At 34.8% G+C, this 16636-nt stretch overlaps 1 protein-coding gene across 1 annotated transcript in view; it reads left to right on the top strand.

Moving 5' to 3' along the window:
- The window catches only part of LRRC2 (leucine rich repeat containing 2), an 81273-nt gene extending 65417 nt beyond the window's left edge, over window positions 1–15856 (top strand). The window contains 4 exon segments of the mRNA XM_056513638.1: window positions 7254–7399; window positions 9529–9684; window positions 11494–11630; window positions 12853–15856. Of these exon segments, the coding sequence (XP_056369613.1) occupies window positions 7254–7399; window positions 9529–9684; window positions 11494–11630; window positions 12853–12902 (489 nt within the window). The 3' untranslated portion in view covers window positions 12903–15856.
- Window positions 15857–16636: the final 780 nt, after the last annotated feature.

The following is a 16636-nucleotide window of genomic DNA, read 5'->3' as shown; positions in this document are numbered from 1 at the left end:
AAAGTAGTTTTATCTCCACTGTGAATTTCACAAATCTGGGGATATCCTTCATGAAACACCTTCTTCAAGAAAAGACACATCCAGATCCAAATTGCAGGGTTCTCCCGCTGGTAGGCAATTATTCACACTGCTGTATTTCTCAGCACCACAGATGGCGAGTAATGCTGGCCGTGGGTTTATGTACAAAATCACAAACGGGGTGGGACTGCTGAGGAATGCTCCTCGAGCTGCTTTATTATAATTTTTTCTTTCCTCCCAAGATCAGTCTTGTTACATGGTTGGGACAGTGGGAAGATGCCAGCAGCTCATGTCCTCAGCAATGGCCACAGAACGTGGTGTTACAATGCATTTTAAAAGTTTTTTGACAAATCACAAAAAAACACATATTGACAGTAGCTCTATCCAACCACTATAAGTACACATACCTTTGGTTAAGACAATGCTTGCTTATTTCTAATACAATTCCTGCTTCTAAGCCTTAAATACAATGCACAGAGCTCCATTATTAAGCTTAGACCTTCCTAATATCTTGCTAGATATCCTTTTCTGCAGCTTAGAGAGTTATTCTAGCCAAGCATTAATACACAGACCATTGCTTTATTTGTCCTTGCTTTCCACATCTCATAGAACTTTTCTGCTGACATGCCTTATGCTTTTCACTCTGAGGCCTGCTTTTTTGCAACTTTCCCAAGACCTTCTGATTTTAAGGATTCCCACAGCAAGAATTTTGTGCATGGCTGATTTCTGTCTGATATTCCATGAAAGTCTTTTTTCGAAACTTATCAGGCTATCTCTGCTTGACCTGGTGTAGAGCACAGATTGTTGTTGTTCCCAGTCACAGCTAAACTAAATATTACTAAACTAACTATTATTTCACCCAGCTAAGGTGAAATAATTTCATCATCAATCACCAAAATGGGGTGATTGCAACAAATTAGAACTACAGAACCACATTCTTACTTTCATTTCTATGATTTTCTGTCTCATTTTTCCTAATTATTTATTTTGTGTCTGTCTGTATTGTATAATTACTTTGTTCTTTTCTGCTGATATTATTTCTTCAAACATCCCTGATAATATTTTCCTTTGAAGTGAATGGTTACTATTTTATCAATGTAAAACAAAATAGTCAATGTATTGTAATTCTTTATTCGAGCTGTCATCTTTGTTTATAGTATATTTTTTAAGTTGCTACAGAATAAAATTTCCATATCTTTTGGATATTTTCCCCACACTCCATTTTGGAAAACAGTGATTTATTCTGGGTTTCAGAATGAGCTCAAATGAGCATACTCAGTTTTTTGAAACAGAAGGGTAACTTCACAGGGAGCATTGTGTTGTTGTGGCAAACCAGAATCGTTGTACATGCTTAAATCATAATTGAGATGGCACCATCTGAATAGTATTTCTTCAATTGCTATACACCTTGAAGCAGAAGTGAAAATGTTTTTGGCTTTGTCTCTACTCTGTTGTGAGAGTAAACAATATTGGCAATCTCTTGGTGAAGGGACAGAATATATCCTTAAAGAGTCTTTGAGACATTCAAAGACACTTTGTCTCCAAACATGCTGGATAGGTCAGTTAATATCCACATGCTACTGACATTGCTATTCTTCCTCTTCTAATGATTTTGATTGAAACATATGAAGAGTGCACTCCCAAAGTGAGCTACTGGACCTATTTAAATTGATGAAAAATCTTTAACTGACTTTTGATAGAACCTAGTTTTCCTTTCTAATGTGTGTCCTAAATTTACAAGTTTTGGAAATTTGAGTATGAGATGACTTAATGATGGAAAAGCTCAATAATATATGCAGACTATGTCTAGGTGCAGCATCAAAGCTATGAAAATTTAATGTAAGTAATCAACATAAATTATTTTTTGAGACAGAAGACTTGTTTTGGCTTTAGCCCAGGATATCATTAATTGAGTACTTAATTAGGTACATGTGACTCTTCTGTTGGCTTGGAGCAACTCCTATACTTAGACTAAAGCACACAACCCACATTCTTAGGGATTTTGACTGTATGTCAACAGTCCTGCCCTTATCGTTATGTGGTTCTTCAACCACCTGTGAATGATCAATGCCTGATACTTTTGTGGACATTGCATGTGTTGCATATATTGTGTATTTTTATGAATATTTAATGAAACTGATTTCCTCTTTTTTTTTTTTTTTTTTTTTTTTTTTTTTTTTTTTTTTTGTAGAGCTAATGAAAGATTTGTGCATACAAAAAAACCTTCTTTAACAACAAAGTCCCTTTCCATGAACTTCTAATGCTAAGATTATCATAGTTGTATTTACTCTATCAGACACTAAACTTTTGTTATTTGGATGATGAAAGGGGACAATGTTAAACTTCCAAATGGTTTGCATAAGGATTTCGGTGTCTGTTGGTGGATGAACTCTACAAAAGGTTTAGGATTTTAGCATTGAAAAATCAGAATGATGCCATCATGTGAATGGTGTCTTTCACTTACATTTCTTGTGTAAAGCTTACCAAAACATCACAATCCAATCAGTCAGAAATGCTTCTGCCCTAATTAAGGTGCAAACAGCACCATATACTGAAGGCAACAACAAAGATTTTATTTAACAATCAATGTGAGGTTGAAAGAAAGAAATAGAAAAGGCAGAGGAGAGAGAGAGAGATATAAAGTAGAAGATATTTTCCTCCACTGAATCCAGTAGTGGCCCATGGGTCGTTAATCACCCTGGGCTTCTTGGTGGTGGTGTTCCTAAGGCCTTTCAGAACCCTTCACTATTTATACATTTTAGCAAAGGAAGGAATTAATGATGATTGTTCTCTTATTCTGTTGGTCACGTGATTGCCTCTCTTCTAATGATAATAAGTCCACACCCTTAGTTTTTCTCTTCTTTTTGGTTGGTGGGTTTCTTGGGTTGGTGAGCTGTGAGTCAGTGCTGTGATCTTCTGCAGGAATTACCTTTTACCCAGATGGAGATGATTTCAGCACAGTTGCAGAGTTGGCTTCCCTTGAGGCACATAAATTCTGCCTTCTTTGTGGTCATTATCAGTGATAGATTCTTCTCCCCAAGCTTTGTTCACCTCCCCCATGAGATAACACTCAGACAACGGCACCATCTTTATCTAATCTCAAGCTCCTGGGCTGGTGGCTTAATTTACTGTCCATGTTCTAGGTATCCACAGAAGCCTCTTCAGAGGGGTTTTGATTGTGTATGCTGTCCATACATAGCTTGGGATGAGCTTTGTTTGACTGGTGATAAGCATACGAGCAGTGGCTTTACACATGTACTATAGTGCGAATTTTTTTCTGGATGCATTGTCCAGGATGTACTATTGAGATCTCACCTCCACCAGGCCTGGAGTTAGTGCCATCCTGTCACTCCATTACGTGCTTATGCCTTTCATCTCATGGCAACTCTTAACCCTGGCCTAAACAGCATTTGAGACAACTGTGCTGTTTAAGGCATTGCACAAGGCACAACCAAATGAAGTGCTGTTGGATTTCATATATTTTTGGGCTTCAGAAGGTTTTATCACAAAACACATGAAATTATACTCTGTTTCTTAGCCACTGGCTTTGTTATTGAATGCCTTTGCCTTACCAAGTTTAAGAGTCCAGTTTAGGAGTCTGAGGGTGAACTGGGCTATAAATATACGACTATATCTTCATGAAAGGTATCTTTTGCCTCTAAAGATTCTTTTACTTAGTTTCTGTAATTGATGCTTTTATCCATGAATATCAGTGAGATTATAGAAGAGGTTACACTTAGCTCAATGAAAGAAAAGATAGGCACTTGGTTTGAAGTCATATCTAAGTGAACAACTATGAAGTTTGCTCTTAAGGTGATTCTTTCTCATATATATCCTACTGTGTTCAGCAGATTAATAATGAGTGTCAATCTATGAGAAACAGTATATGTGATAGCCTATACTACTGAAATGGTAAAAGTTTACTCTGACTTCACGTCTGAAATTTCTGGGCAAAACTGCATTTGTAATGCATGGATAGATATTTCTAGGTTAATCCTTTGCATATCTTATGTATTGACTTTGATGGGTTTCAGTTTCTGTTATTTACATGTCAATGAAAAATATGGTATCTAACACAGTGTTACACCTTTTAATGTGTTGATGCTGAGCAATAGGCAATTCATGGCAAATAAGCATGTAACCTATGCCCAAATCCCTTTCACAGCAAAAAAACCAGAAGAAAAATAAAACCACATCCATTAATAAAATAAAAATTCAGTCCCAGAAATATTGTCCTTTTTTTCAAGTGAGGGTTTAACTGCCAGAGAGAAAAAGAAGCAGTGGGCCTCTACAATGTTACCTGGATTAATTCTATGAACAAAATTATGAATATATGGTGCATTTTGTCAAAGAAAAATGAAAAGAATGATTAAATATAAGTACCACAATAAGTCTGTCCAGGTAGCTAGACTATTAAATATGGCTATTTTTTTTTTTAAATGGAACTTGCATAAAGCCTGTATAGTGATTGATTCAAAGTCACGTCATAAGGAAAAATAGTAAAAATCAACATCATGCAAAAATGAATGATAACTTAAAAATTATATGAGAGCCATGCTTGTTTGAAAATGAAATGTTGTAAAAGGGGCAAAAATCCATCAGTCCTTTAAGAAGAAATAAAATATGGAATGCTTTCTTTAGAAAATATAATACGCAGCTGCCATAATTTCTAATGCATCATCTATCACAGGCATTTTTTTGTAGCATATCATGAAGATATCAAATTAAAAACTCTATTAGGTTTCAACATACTCTAGAAAATGGACAGCTTTGTTAAATATTACCTTAAAAGTACACGTACTGGGGGCTTGCAGCATACACAATATGACCATGGCTCCAAATGTTCTGTAGCATGCTGAACCAAAATTTGTGTCGATAGACTAGATGGCCTTGTGTTCTGTTTGGACATTTTTATGGGAAACTCCTGAAAATGTTTATTTTAATCTAATCAAGTACTGAAGTATTAAACCGATCTATATACCATACTATTTGAAAAATGCAAGAAACAGCTATATTTCTTAAAAAGGTAATACTGCTATATTAGATTGCTTGTAATATTTAATTTAATAAAGCACTTTCTGGGAAGACTAGTGGAATAAATATAAATTTACTATCTAATCTTAGTGTTACCAAGTTGTTTCAGTGTCAGAGGTGACTGATTGCAAAAGCAAAGTGTTTAGGAACTTAAGTGAATAGTAAAGAAAGTGTATTTTAACATATATCTGCTATTCTGTATTTAGAGGACAGATCTGCTCTTCTCTGGGGATGGTTTGAGAATATTTTGGGTGGCATTTAAGCCCTTGAGATCTTGCAGAGTTTTTGGGAGGAGAATTTGTTGAAATGCATGTATCAGAGTTTTAGCAAGTTATTCTGAGTTTAGAGAAACTTGAAATGTTTGCTTGGGATTTGAAATTGTGATGATAATTTGAAACTACAAAGTTATTGCAGTGTAAAGATAGTTCTAGTTATTTTCTATACTGTCTTGTGGCTACAGTCTAGAAGACTAGCTGTGCTTTTGTTGTTGGATGAGAGATTCTGTTTTTCTGGAAAATAAGATACAACATCTGGAAAATTTACAGAATATGACTGAAAGTTCATTGCTTTTATTCAGTCCCCAAAATGATAAAATGGAAAGTAAAACGTGTCACAATAAAATGTGTTTGCCTGCTCTGAATCTGTAATGGGATATATCCATGGTGATGTCTCACCAGGACTGTTTTAATACAGTGGGGGGAGGTTTTGAAATTATGCTTTGACTTCAGGAACTCTGGGCTTCTCTTATGTTTTTGAAAGATAAACTTCATTGTGTAGTAATTTTTAATAGGATAGCTTCAGTAAATCTCCCTGAAAATGTTTATCAAGATATGAGATTTTGCAGCTTATGAAGTAATAGCTAGAAAAAAAGTAACAGCAGGCAAATAAAACTCACACAGCCCCAAACCAAATTAGAAATGCACATCCCAGCAAAACAAAACCCAAAAACCCAAAACGAAAAGAATAACACCCAAAAATCCAAAAACCCAAACCTAAAAACCCCACAAAAAAACATGATCAAAAAGTCTCTAAAGAAACTAACTCTGTCACATCACCTGCTGAATGTGAGGATTTTAAACAGCAAGGGTTAAATTGAGGTGAAAGTCTGGCAGTATTGCAATCAAAGGGAGCTTGGATAGATAATACAAAAAAACTCCAGGTCTTAATTCTTAATAATTAAAAAACAATTGTCAAGGATTCAGAATGTATTTTATTACTTTATAATTTTTTCATATTTTATCCTTCACATGTATTCTGCTCACCTTGGAAGTGGAAAATGTGTTTGGTTTGAGGTTTTTTTTCTATATTCTAAGGTACCTTCAGGCAAAGCCCACAGAAATTATTTGCTACATTTTTTCTGTATCGTGATCTGTAAAACGTGATAGTGATGGTGACTGATGATTAGAATCTCAGAAATACAATTTTGATTCTAAAATACTTTATTCATTAACATTTATACTTCTTTGCTAGCTGCATGGTTGTATGAACACTGGTAGAGTGTGTAATTGATTCACTACACAGAGCTCTATTTAACACATTAATTTCTTTAACAGGTATATTTTACATTTGTACTTAATCTTCATTGCATTTAGTATTACTTTAAAATAAAATTCCTTTGAAAATTATTCCAATAAAAATATCTAGTGAACTTTATTTTAGATTTACTTTGCAGTATGGAAGATGTGTTTTTAAAGATCTTTGAAAAATTTTGGACCAAATTATCTGTTGTCTTTAATCAATAGTTTCATTTTCTTATCATGTCGTAGTATTACACTCTCAGTGCACAGTAGAGTTATAGTGAAGGGAATCTTTGTAATTTTGATAGGAGTTATCAAATCTCTGATTTTGAGAATAGTAACCTGGTATCTATTAGTTATAAAAATTGTCTTTTGTTACCTCAGAACCAACTAATTTTCTGGTTCCAGACTTGTCATCTAAACCTGTAGGATTTTAAAGAATAAAAATTTCATTCAATCCCCTGATATTGTTAGAAAGGTTATGAACAATTTGGGAGGTAGGTATTTCTGAATTACTTTTTTTATAAAATGATGACTAAAAGATAAGGCTGGCAAAATGGTTGAGTAAAAAATAATGAATTCTTATCTTTCTAAGTGCTTTTAGAGGAATAAAAATGGTTGATGAATGAAATGTCTTCTTGTATTTGCAAAAAGTAACTAAAATAAAGCACTACTTTTTTCTAGCTAAGTAACCTGAAACAACTCACATTTATGGATGTGTCAGCAAACAAGTTCCATTCTATTCCAATTTGTGTACTCCGGATGTCTAGTTTGCAGTGGTTGGATATCAGCAGCAACAGCCTGAAGGATCTCCCAGAAGACATAGACAGGTAGTTTATGTTTTAATTCAATGACAGGTATAGGAACTCTTAAATGAATTTAGAAAGTAACAAGCTTTCTGGGATACAGTTGATGGGAAGTCACATTTGGAAATGTATCAGGTATTTTTGCATGCAGATATTTTGTTATTATAGATGGACTGGGTCTGAGAACCAAAACTAATTTTACTACTCATTGATGGCAGTCAGTTAACAAAATATATTTTTTGCTGCTTTTGTCATAATTTGTCATTATATTTAGACATGGTTTTTTTGGGAAGTTCACCAGATTAACTCTGCCCCAGTTCCAGCAAAGAGGACTCACCATGTGGAATTGGCAGCATTAACTCTCTGGAGGGTGGATGGGGAGGAGGAAAAGATGAACTAAAGCATATTTAAGTTACTCAAAGAGCCTGAAAAACTTTGTTAATAAAGAAGAAAAATATTGGTAAGATCCCACTGACAGTTTTCCCTTCTACTCTGAGGTATATATGAATATGTGCGCATGTACTTACTCTCCCAGTTTAGATAACCACTTTGAACTAGTTTTTAAAAAAGTCATGCTAATCCTTTTAATGGGACTTGTCAGCCTGAGAAAGCACTTTTCTTATCCCTGAGCTTATCTATTCTCTCTAGAGTGCTGCAGTGACTTGTTACGAAACTTGACATAACCTTCAGTGAAAAATCCCAAACATATTAACTAAATTTTATAAAAAAAATATTCAGCATTATTTTTTTATCTGAGAATAAAAATCACTGAGGCAGAAAAAACTCAGCAGAAAACTCATTCACTCCTAACTTTTGCAAGGCCTTTTTTGCTGGGCAAAAAGACTTTCCTGGGACATTGTATAATCACAGATTATTCTGACAGCAGCGCTGATCTTAACTTGTGTTAGTAATTCACAACAAACAACATAAACTTGTCATTTTTTTCTGGGAATCTGACCAGAGATTTAATTAACTTTAAAGAGTTTCTAAGAGGGCATTCTTCTTATAGGGAAGGATACCCTCTCAACTTAAAGAACTTTTTTCCCTGTAACCTATATTCCTTTATAATCAAATTATTTCCTGTAACTTATATTCCTTTATCATTAAATTATTCCCTTTCTACATTTAATCTTCTCCATTTTGTACTGAGTTGCTAGATTTGATGCTAGAATATCATAATCAGTCTCCGAAAAGAAAAGGTTTTCTTTGTTTCAGTTTGGGTTTGTGTGCATACAGAGGCCTAAAATATGTCAGGATATCCCCACATCAGTAAATGTATACTCTCATTCAGACTCATTATTTCAATGCCTGTGGTGTCAAGGAACCTCTGTGAATTAACATTGTCTGTAATACCATTACAATAATCTATGATTAGTAAAGAAGTGTTGATAGTAATCTGAAGTCTTACTTAATATTTGTACCTGAATTCAAACAAACCACATGGGCCTGATCAGCATGGCCTTCCAACAGTGTTTTAGGAATGGACCCTTCCAGTTAAATAAGACAAATTTGTTTCATCAATTTACTATACTTTTTGTCTTGTACCTAATACAAGGAATAAAGGCAAAGATACAAATTTCTATTGCATTAGGAAAAGCCAGGGGAAATAAAAGTTCCTCCACAAAACACTGTCATTAAATTGATTTCATTGGGACAACTTGCAAGAGCTTTTTGATGAGGAGCTGGTCTTTCTCTTGCTCCCCACAGTATTAATTACTAGTGAAAAACAATACATGGAGATGCACTGCCTACCACAGACAAACCTAATTCATGGAAGCCACCATATGGGCAAAGGTGCGAGCTGGTGGCCTCTATTTTTCATTAGTTGCAGGATGCACATGGTGAGGCTTTATATCATGTTCTGTCAGCATTTTCTGTATGAAAGCACAGTAAATTTTCTAACCTTTTATCTTGAGCATGCTTCTGATTACTTGTCAGAGGTACTACTATAATGCTGAAACAGTACTGGAGATTTCCATTAAAGTTGATGAAATTTCATGAAAGTAGTGTTTGAGTGACTTTTTAAGGAGGCAAAGATGTTGCATGCAATTGCTCCTGTTATACACAGGATTAAGTCAGTATTACTTTCTTGGATAGATGTTCCTGTTTGAAATAAATATTTTACATCATCTCTGTCATTGACATCTTTACAGGTTAGATGAATTGCAGACACTTCTCCTACAGAAAAACAAGTTGACTTATCTTCCACGAGCTCTTGTCAATATGCCAAAGCTCAGTTTGCTAGTTGTCAGTGGTGATGACCTGGTTGAGATACCCACAGCCATCTGTGAATCAACCACAGGTTTAAAGTAAGTAAAAGTGAGAGAGAAAGGGAAATACTCTTAAGAAGATAAGGTAAGATACACTCAGGAGAAATGTTTTCACCAGCATCAGTTTCCACAAATTCTGATCCAATTTTTATCAGAGTGGTAAAGGGGACACTAAAAAGATTGAAAATTACAGAGGATCTGCAGTTTCATTATTTTAGTAATGATTTTCATCATTACCAGTTACCCACATTGTGCATCTGTATGTCTAAACTGCTATTTCTGGGTAGACTGGGTCATAGTAGCTCCAATTCTGGAGCTGCAAAACCATGTTTCAGAGTGGGACCAGTAGCCTGGAAGCTAAGTGCTGATAAGCTCAGTGCTGACAAAAGCATCTTGCTGGGAAAGGGAAACATGGGTAAAATGTTAAATGAGGCCACTTGCATTTCTTTGCTGTGAAATACCACCTTACTGCTGCATGCAGGACAAGACTAAAAGACCTTTTAGTCTGCAATTACAGAGATATTGCATTTCTGCAGGCAGTGTTCACGTTTTGATTATGGAACCATTTCAGGCTCTATACTGGGTCTGGCTCAGAGTGGAGTTACCTGTGGATGGAATGACTTTTCTTTTCTTAGAGCTGTTCTTTGCACTGGTAACTAGAAAGGTGTTGATAACACATCTGGCATTTGCTGAACAGTGGTGGCACAGCATCAAGGCTGTCTCCAGCCCTCCCTTAAGAAAGCACTGCAGGCTGAGGGTGAGCTGGAGGTTGGGGGGGACACAGCCAGAACAGTTGACCCTAATTGTCCAAAGAGACATTTATACCATACAGTGTCATGGTCACATATAAAGCTCAAAGAAAGGAGACAGGTGGTGGATCATGTATTAACTGAAGTTTTTGTCTTCCAAAGAAACCAACTACATATCCTGAGTCTCTGCTTCCCCAGGAAGTGGCTAGATGTTACCTGCTGAGAAGTAGAGAGTAATTTTTTTTTGCTTTGCTTTGCTTTTTTTCTATGCATAGGTTTTACTTTTCTCATTAAGCTTACCTACAATTTTTCATCTGCTATTCTCCCTTGTCTAGTTGAGGAGAGAGGCAGAGAGGCAGAGAGAGGTGCTTTGTGGGCATCTGGGCCAAACAGATGAAGTTAGCTGATCACAAACTCACAGCAACTAATCAGATTTTTAGAATGACATATGATTTGTTGGAACATTTATTCTTCTGAAAGTAACAAATTTTAATTTTTTTTTCTCCTCCTTGGAGTGAAAATCAGAGATTTTCAGAATGCTATGCACTTATTTGAACATTGTATAAGTTGTTTATGTAACCACCTGGGTTTTCACCTGTAAAGTATAACTTTATGAAATTTGCAATTACAAAGTAATTCATGCCCTGTCATGTTTTGTGAAAGACAAGTAATGTAATAACCAAAAAGGGGAGGCATATATTTTCAGCTTAATGATTCTGGCAAAATTCCAGATTGCTAGGCAATATTGCTGGGGTGGACTTCATATTGCTCTTTAACAAATGGGAAAATTACAATGTAGTTGGTCAGAAGTTCTGTAATAAAGAACTATACCTGTTATTGCAAAGAATGATTTATGTGGATAGATGGATAAAAGATAAACCCGATCATATTTATGTGGAAAGTGGATTATAGAGAAAGTTCCATTTGAAATCTGTATTTCTAATAATAGATGTGTCCTAACTGTGCCGTAATGCAAAACTGAGCTAATGTTGTTCACAGTTCTGCTTCTGGCTCTGGTAGCAATTTCTAAAGCATCATCCATGATGGCCAGTGATGTTCAGGTGCCTGTACATGTACTTGTGTGTTAATCTCTCTCTAGATTTGTAAGTCTCAAGGACAGTCCGGTTGAAACAATTGTATGTGAAGACACTGAAGAAATTATAGAAAATGAACGTGAACGTGAGCAAGTTGAGAAAGAGTTTATGAAAGCATACATTGAAGACCTGAGGGAAAGGGGTATGTGTAAATGTGCAGTGAGCTCCCTGCTATTATCTTGGGTATAAATGCAGACATACATTGTGAACATTCATTTTTAAAAGGACAAGTAACATACCTTAAACTCTAGTTGTCTCTTATGGTATTAGATAAGACTAACAGTGAAATGCCAAATCTGCTTTGTTAAAAGTTTGCACTGTAATTAAGACCCTTGGTATCGAACAAATGTATAAAAAATTAATTGTGCTTGTATGTGCCTGAACCTTAATTGATTGATGATGCACACAAATAATATTCTCATTCTCTAGATTTGCTTACTTCTCTTGGGGATAGTGTTAGTGATTTTGAATTCCTTAAGAAATGCTTCTTCTCCTCAAAAAGAAGCACAGTGTCTGTACGAAAGCCTCACTGTATTGGGGGAATATTCTTTGACAATATTATCTGCTTCAAGGTACTATTTAACCACTGTACAATTGTAGAATACCTGACTTTATCTTTATTACATAGCACCTCAAACTTTACATTTTACTTCATGTTGCTATTCTGTTTTATATTTACCATCATTGAGAAATTCTCACTCTTGAGCACGCTTTAATAAGATTTGTTAAGAAAAAGGCGAAAGTTTCCCGTGAGACAGAATAGCCCATAGGCTCATTTTAACTCCTTTAATAGTTTGTGTGTAGAAAGGACTTTTTGTGGAATGAATCTTACAGATTTTCACTCCTTACATTGAATTTAAGTGCTTTATACAGTGGTCCTACAAAACCTGCTAAAAAAGAAATATAAATAAAGGCCACAGGATGTGGCTTCATGATACTTTTCATGTTCTCATGCCAGACTTCTGTTGTTAACACCTGTAAGCTGCACATATATTGAGAATAGGCCAGCTTTATGCTCTTCTGGGGCAAAGCAACTCAGGGACATAGTTTCCTTCCTTCCTAGACAGAACTTACCTCCCTGCTTTTTATGAAGAGTTTGGATCATGAATCATTTTTTTATTTCCTGCTTCTAAACTTCTGTGCTATAGATAATGCCAATACCTGCTTTTGAAAAAGAGACTGTAGAAGGAATGTCTTCTATAAAATATGAACCAGCAGAATTTCTGAAAGATAGCACAGAGATCATTTGTAGAGTACCTTTGAAACAGGACCAAACCAAGCTGTTTCTAGCTAAGGGCCCCATTTATTTGTGCTGGATTACATAGCTAAAATCTGAGATTTATTTATTTTTTCTCTTTTTGCAGAGTCTACTCCTTCCTACACTACAAAAGTAATGCTCAGTCTCCAGCTCTGAAGATTAAAAATCTCTATATCTCTACTGAACATCTGAATAACTCTCTTTTTATCCACCTGAATAGTAAACACATGAAAATATAGATGGCCACAATGACATCAAAATCATATTGAATTATTTATTTGTTTCTGTAGTCATTTCAAGTAACTACAGATAAAACAAGGAGCAGTAGAACTTCATAAGATGCTGTTTCACATTTTTAGTCAACATGTTTATTTTCAAGTTCAGAGGAAGAGCCACTAATTTGCATGTAGACCTGCTGAAAATAAATATGCACTGCAATTAAGTATACACAGGCATAGCTGAAGAATGAAGACATTGTATGTTGTAGTTGAAACAGTGAAACACAAAACATGCTCTTAGGAAGAGATTTTATTTTATAAAAGGGGATAGACTTATTTAGAAAATGAATGTAATCTGTTGTTTTCTTAAGACCAAACACACATGTAGGTATTTACAATATTCAAATGAGAAGACACCTGTAGTTTGCATTTGCATTCTATTCTGCAAGAAAATTGTCCTTGGAATTTTCAGTTTAGATAAGTTTCAACAACTTTACACATAGAAACAGTAGCAGCTCTCCTTTTTTTTCCAAGCATATTTTAAGCTTTTATCTGTTTGCAAATTCAAGTACCAATGTGATTGAAATTTCTGTGCTAAGCAGTCTTATATTATAATAAGCAAGATTTTAAGGCACTAAGTGTTGTCAGCTAATACTAACAGCAAAATGGTGATGCAGATCTTCTATTAATGGTTTCAGATCACAGGATTTTGTGGACATTTCGAATTTTCCAAGTTGTGTAAGAATGAGTTTGCTGGTAAAACATTATTTTGCTTGTTATTTAATAATCTGTTTATGTACAATTATTTAAGTGTAGAGTTTCAGAAACCTAGTTTACATGTCCTTTTTGTTTAATAAAGCAATCTTTGTAATCTAAAAAGACTTGAGACTTTGAGAATTGAGACTCAAATTAGACTCAAATTATAGAATTTAAATGGTCCTAAACTTATGAGTTCCGTTAGGTGAGACAATATTTGAATCTTTTTTTTTTTTTTTTTTGTTATGGATGAGCTCTTTTCCATTTTATGCAGTAGATTGTCACTTAAGTAGCCATATTTAAAAAGCAATGAAGAATATGCTCCTCAGGCTTCTGTATAGAAAAATAAATTTGTTTTCTTTTCTTTTTAACATTCTAGCATTCAAACTTTTAAAAGAAAAAAAAATAAATAATAAGTGTGTTCTTTATTCCACTTATAGTATTCTGCAGTTATATTACTATCAAAATGAAACTCACACAAATTAGTCTCTAGGTGTTAATGCAGATTGTAAGCAAGTTCTGATCTAAGGGGAAGTTTAAAAAAATAAAAATAGTTGACATTGATCTGAAGCAGAAAAATAGAAGACAATTTTCTTATTATTATGAAGAAATTGAAATAGGAAAAAGTAGTGTCAAAGAATTTTAGAGAAATTAGGCTTAGTGAAACTATTCTACCATACTTTTTAAAACTGAAATTATAAATTTACTTGATTAAGTATTGATATGTATATAAGAAACTTCTGTAAGACATCTGTTCTGATATTGCTAGAAATTCTATTTCTAGAATTCTGTCATAGTCTAATATGATCCAGTGAAAATTTTAAGAATGGAAATCACAAAGTCTGTGTTTATAGAATGGAGTTGTAAGTACAAAAAACTAGAGATGCAAACACAGTTAACAAAACAAAAGTGCCAGTGCAAATTCTACTATCAGCAGTATTGGATATAAACAGAAAGTACATGAATAGAGAAGTTGTATTGTATTCTTAGCATTGCTTCTAATTTGACTCAAAAATTTTTTGCTGTTCACAGATAAGAGTGCCACAGATAATTTGGGGACAGAAACAAAAAGCTAGCATAAATAAAACCCATGCATTTTAAAATTCATTGAACAGCATTGTTCACAAATCAATATTTACTTGTCAATATTTACAAATGCAAGATCAATGTCTAGAAGCAGGATTTTTTAATGCAGCAGGCAAACATAAGGCAGAGGACTAAAACTTGAATTCACATGTCTGAATTAGAAACAAAAAGTCTGTTTCTCTGTAAAAGTAACCATGAGATGACTTATAAAACACAAATTCTCAATCACCAATAATCTTTAAGTTAGAATTAACACTTTCCTGAAAGAAATCTGTAGCAATTAAGTCATGGAAAGTGCAAGGTCAGTATTATACAGGAGGTTCAAATAGTGTTCTCTAACTTGACTTCAGACATCTGTCAATGCAATTTTCAAGGAATCACAGATTGATTCAGTTGGAAGGGACATCCAAAGATCATCTATCCCAATCCCTCTCTCACAGACAGGGACATCTTTCATTAGATCAGGTTTTTCAAAGCCCAGTCCAAGCTGACTGTGAATATTTCCCATGATGGGGCACCCACAACATCAAGTGACTGACCAGCCTTGTCATAAAATTTCCCTATTTCAGTTTCTTACTGAAACTCACCCTTTGTCTTTTCTCTAAAAATCCTGCTAAAAGTGTCTTTCTGCAAGGTTCTCTTAAGCCTATTTGTATTGAAGGGCTGCAATAAGACTTCTTTTCTCCAGGCTGAACAACCTCAACTCTCAGCCTTTCCTCAAAGGAGAGGTGTTTCAGCTCTTTTCTCAAAGAAGAGGTGTTTCAGTGATTTTTGTGGCTGTCCTCTGGCTCTACTCTAGCAGGGCTATATCTCTCTTGTGCTAAGAATGATGCAATACTTCAGGTAGAGTCACAGGAGAGCAGAGCAGAGACTCCCCTCCCTTGACCTGCTGGCCTTGCTCCTTTTGTTGCAGGGTAGGGCTGGTTTTCTGGGCTGCAAGAACACATAACAAGCTCATGAGGTCTATTTTACATTCATTAGTATCCCCAAGTCCTCCACAGGGCTGAGAGCTTTTAATCCTAGCTCTTGTAGAACATTACTTCCTCAAATGTTATCTGTAGGTAAGAATTTTTTTGTTGTTGTTGACAGAATTTGTTAAGTACCTTTGTTTAAGGGGAAGATGGTGTACAACAGTCTCCATCACACCTAAGACATGCAGTGGGTAATGCCAGCTGCCAGCTGTTACTGAAATACCAAATTTCAGTGTAATTTCATTTGAGTCATGCTTCTATGTCCTTTACCAGAAGTTGTATTTCTATGTCCTTTACATATTTATCATATGATGTTAAATATAACTTTATTAGAGTCCTCCAGTGTAATAAAAAATATGCATATCAAAAGGTACCTCATTTTGAATTAGATCTAATTGTATTGCTTTTATACCTCACCTATTTTACTAGCAATTATAATTAAAACAATTGTTTTTCACTAGAAAACAACACTACCAAAGAGAACACTGTTATTGGCATGTTTAATACTTTTTCAATTTTTGAAAGCAAAAAATTTTATGAATGACAGCAATTTGGTTTACAATGGCAATGTATATTATTTCCAAGCTTCTGATGTCAGGTACTTAGATACCTTAAGGAAAATAATGTGGTTTTTCTTCTGTACTGCATTTTCTACAGCTGCCAAATGCTACACCTACTGAAACTCAATACTTTATTCTACTTTACAAGTAGCTGCTATTTCAAAGCAGCAAGACTGGGAGGAATTGAAATGTGCCTTCTGGAATACTCATGGGCTCAATGTGCAAAAGTAAATCAGAAAATCACATTTGATTTTGTTCCTTTTCCTTATTCTGCATTGTGGCCCTGTTCCTAAAGATAG

This window comes from Oenanthe melanoleuca, chromosome Z (genome assembly GCF_029582105.1).
Source record: "Oenanthe melanoleuca isolate GR-GAL-2019-014 chromosome Z, OMel1.0, whole genome shotgun sequence".
Taxonomy (NCBI): Eukaryota; Metazoa; Chordata; class Aves; order Passeriformes; family Muscicapidae; genus Oenanthe; species Oenanthe melanoleuca.
Note: the sequence above shows the minus strand (reverse complement) of the source record. Positions and strands in the feature narration are given on the sequence as shown.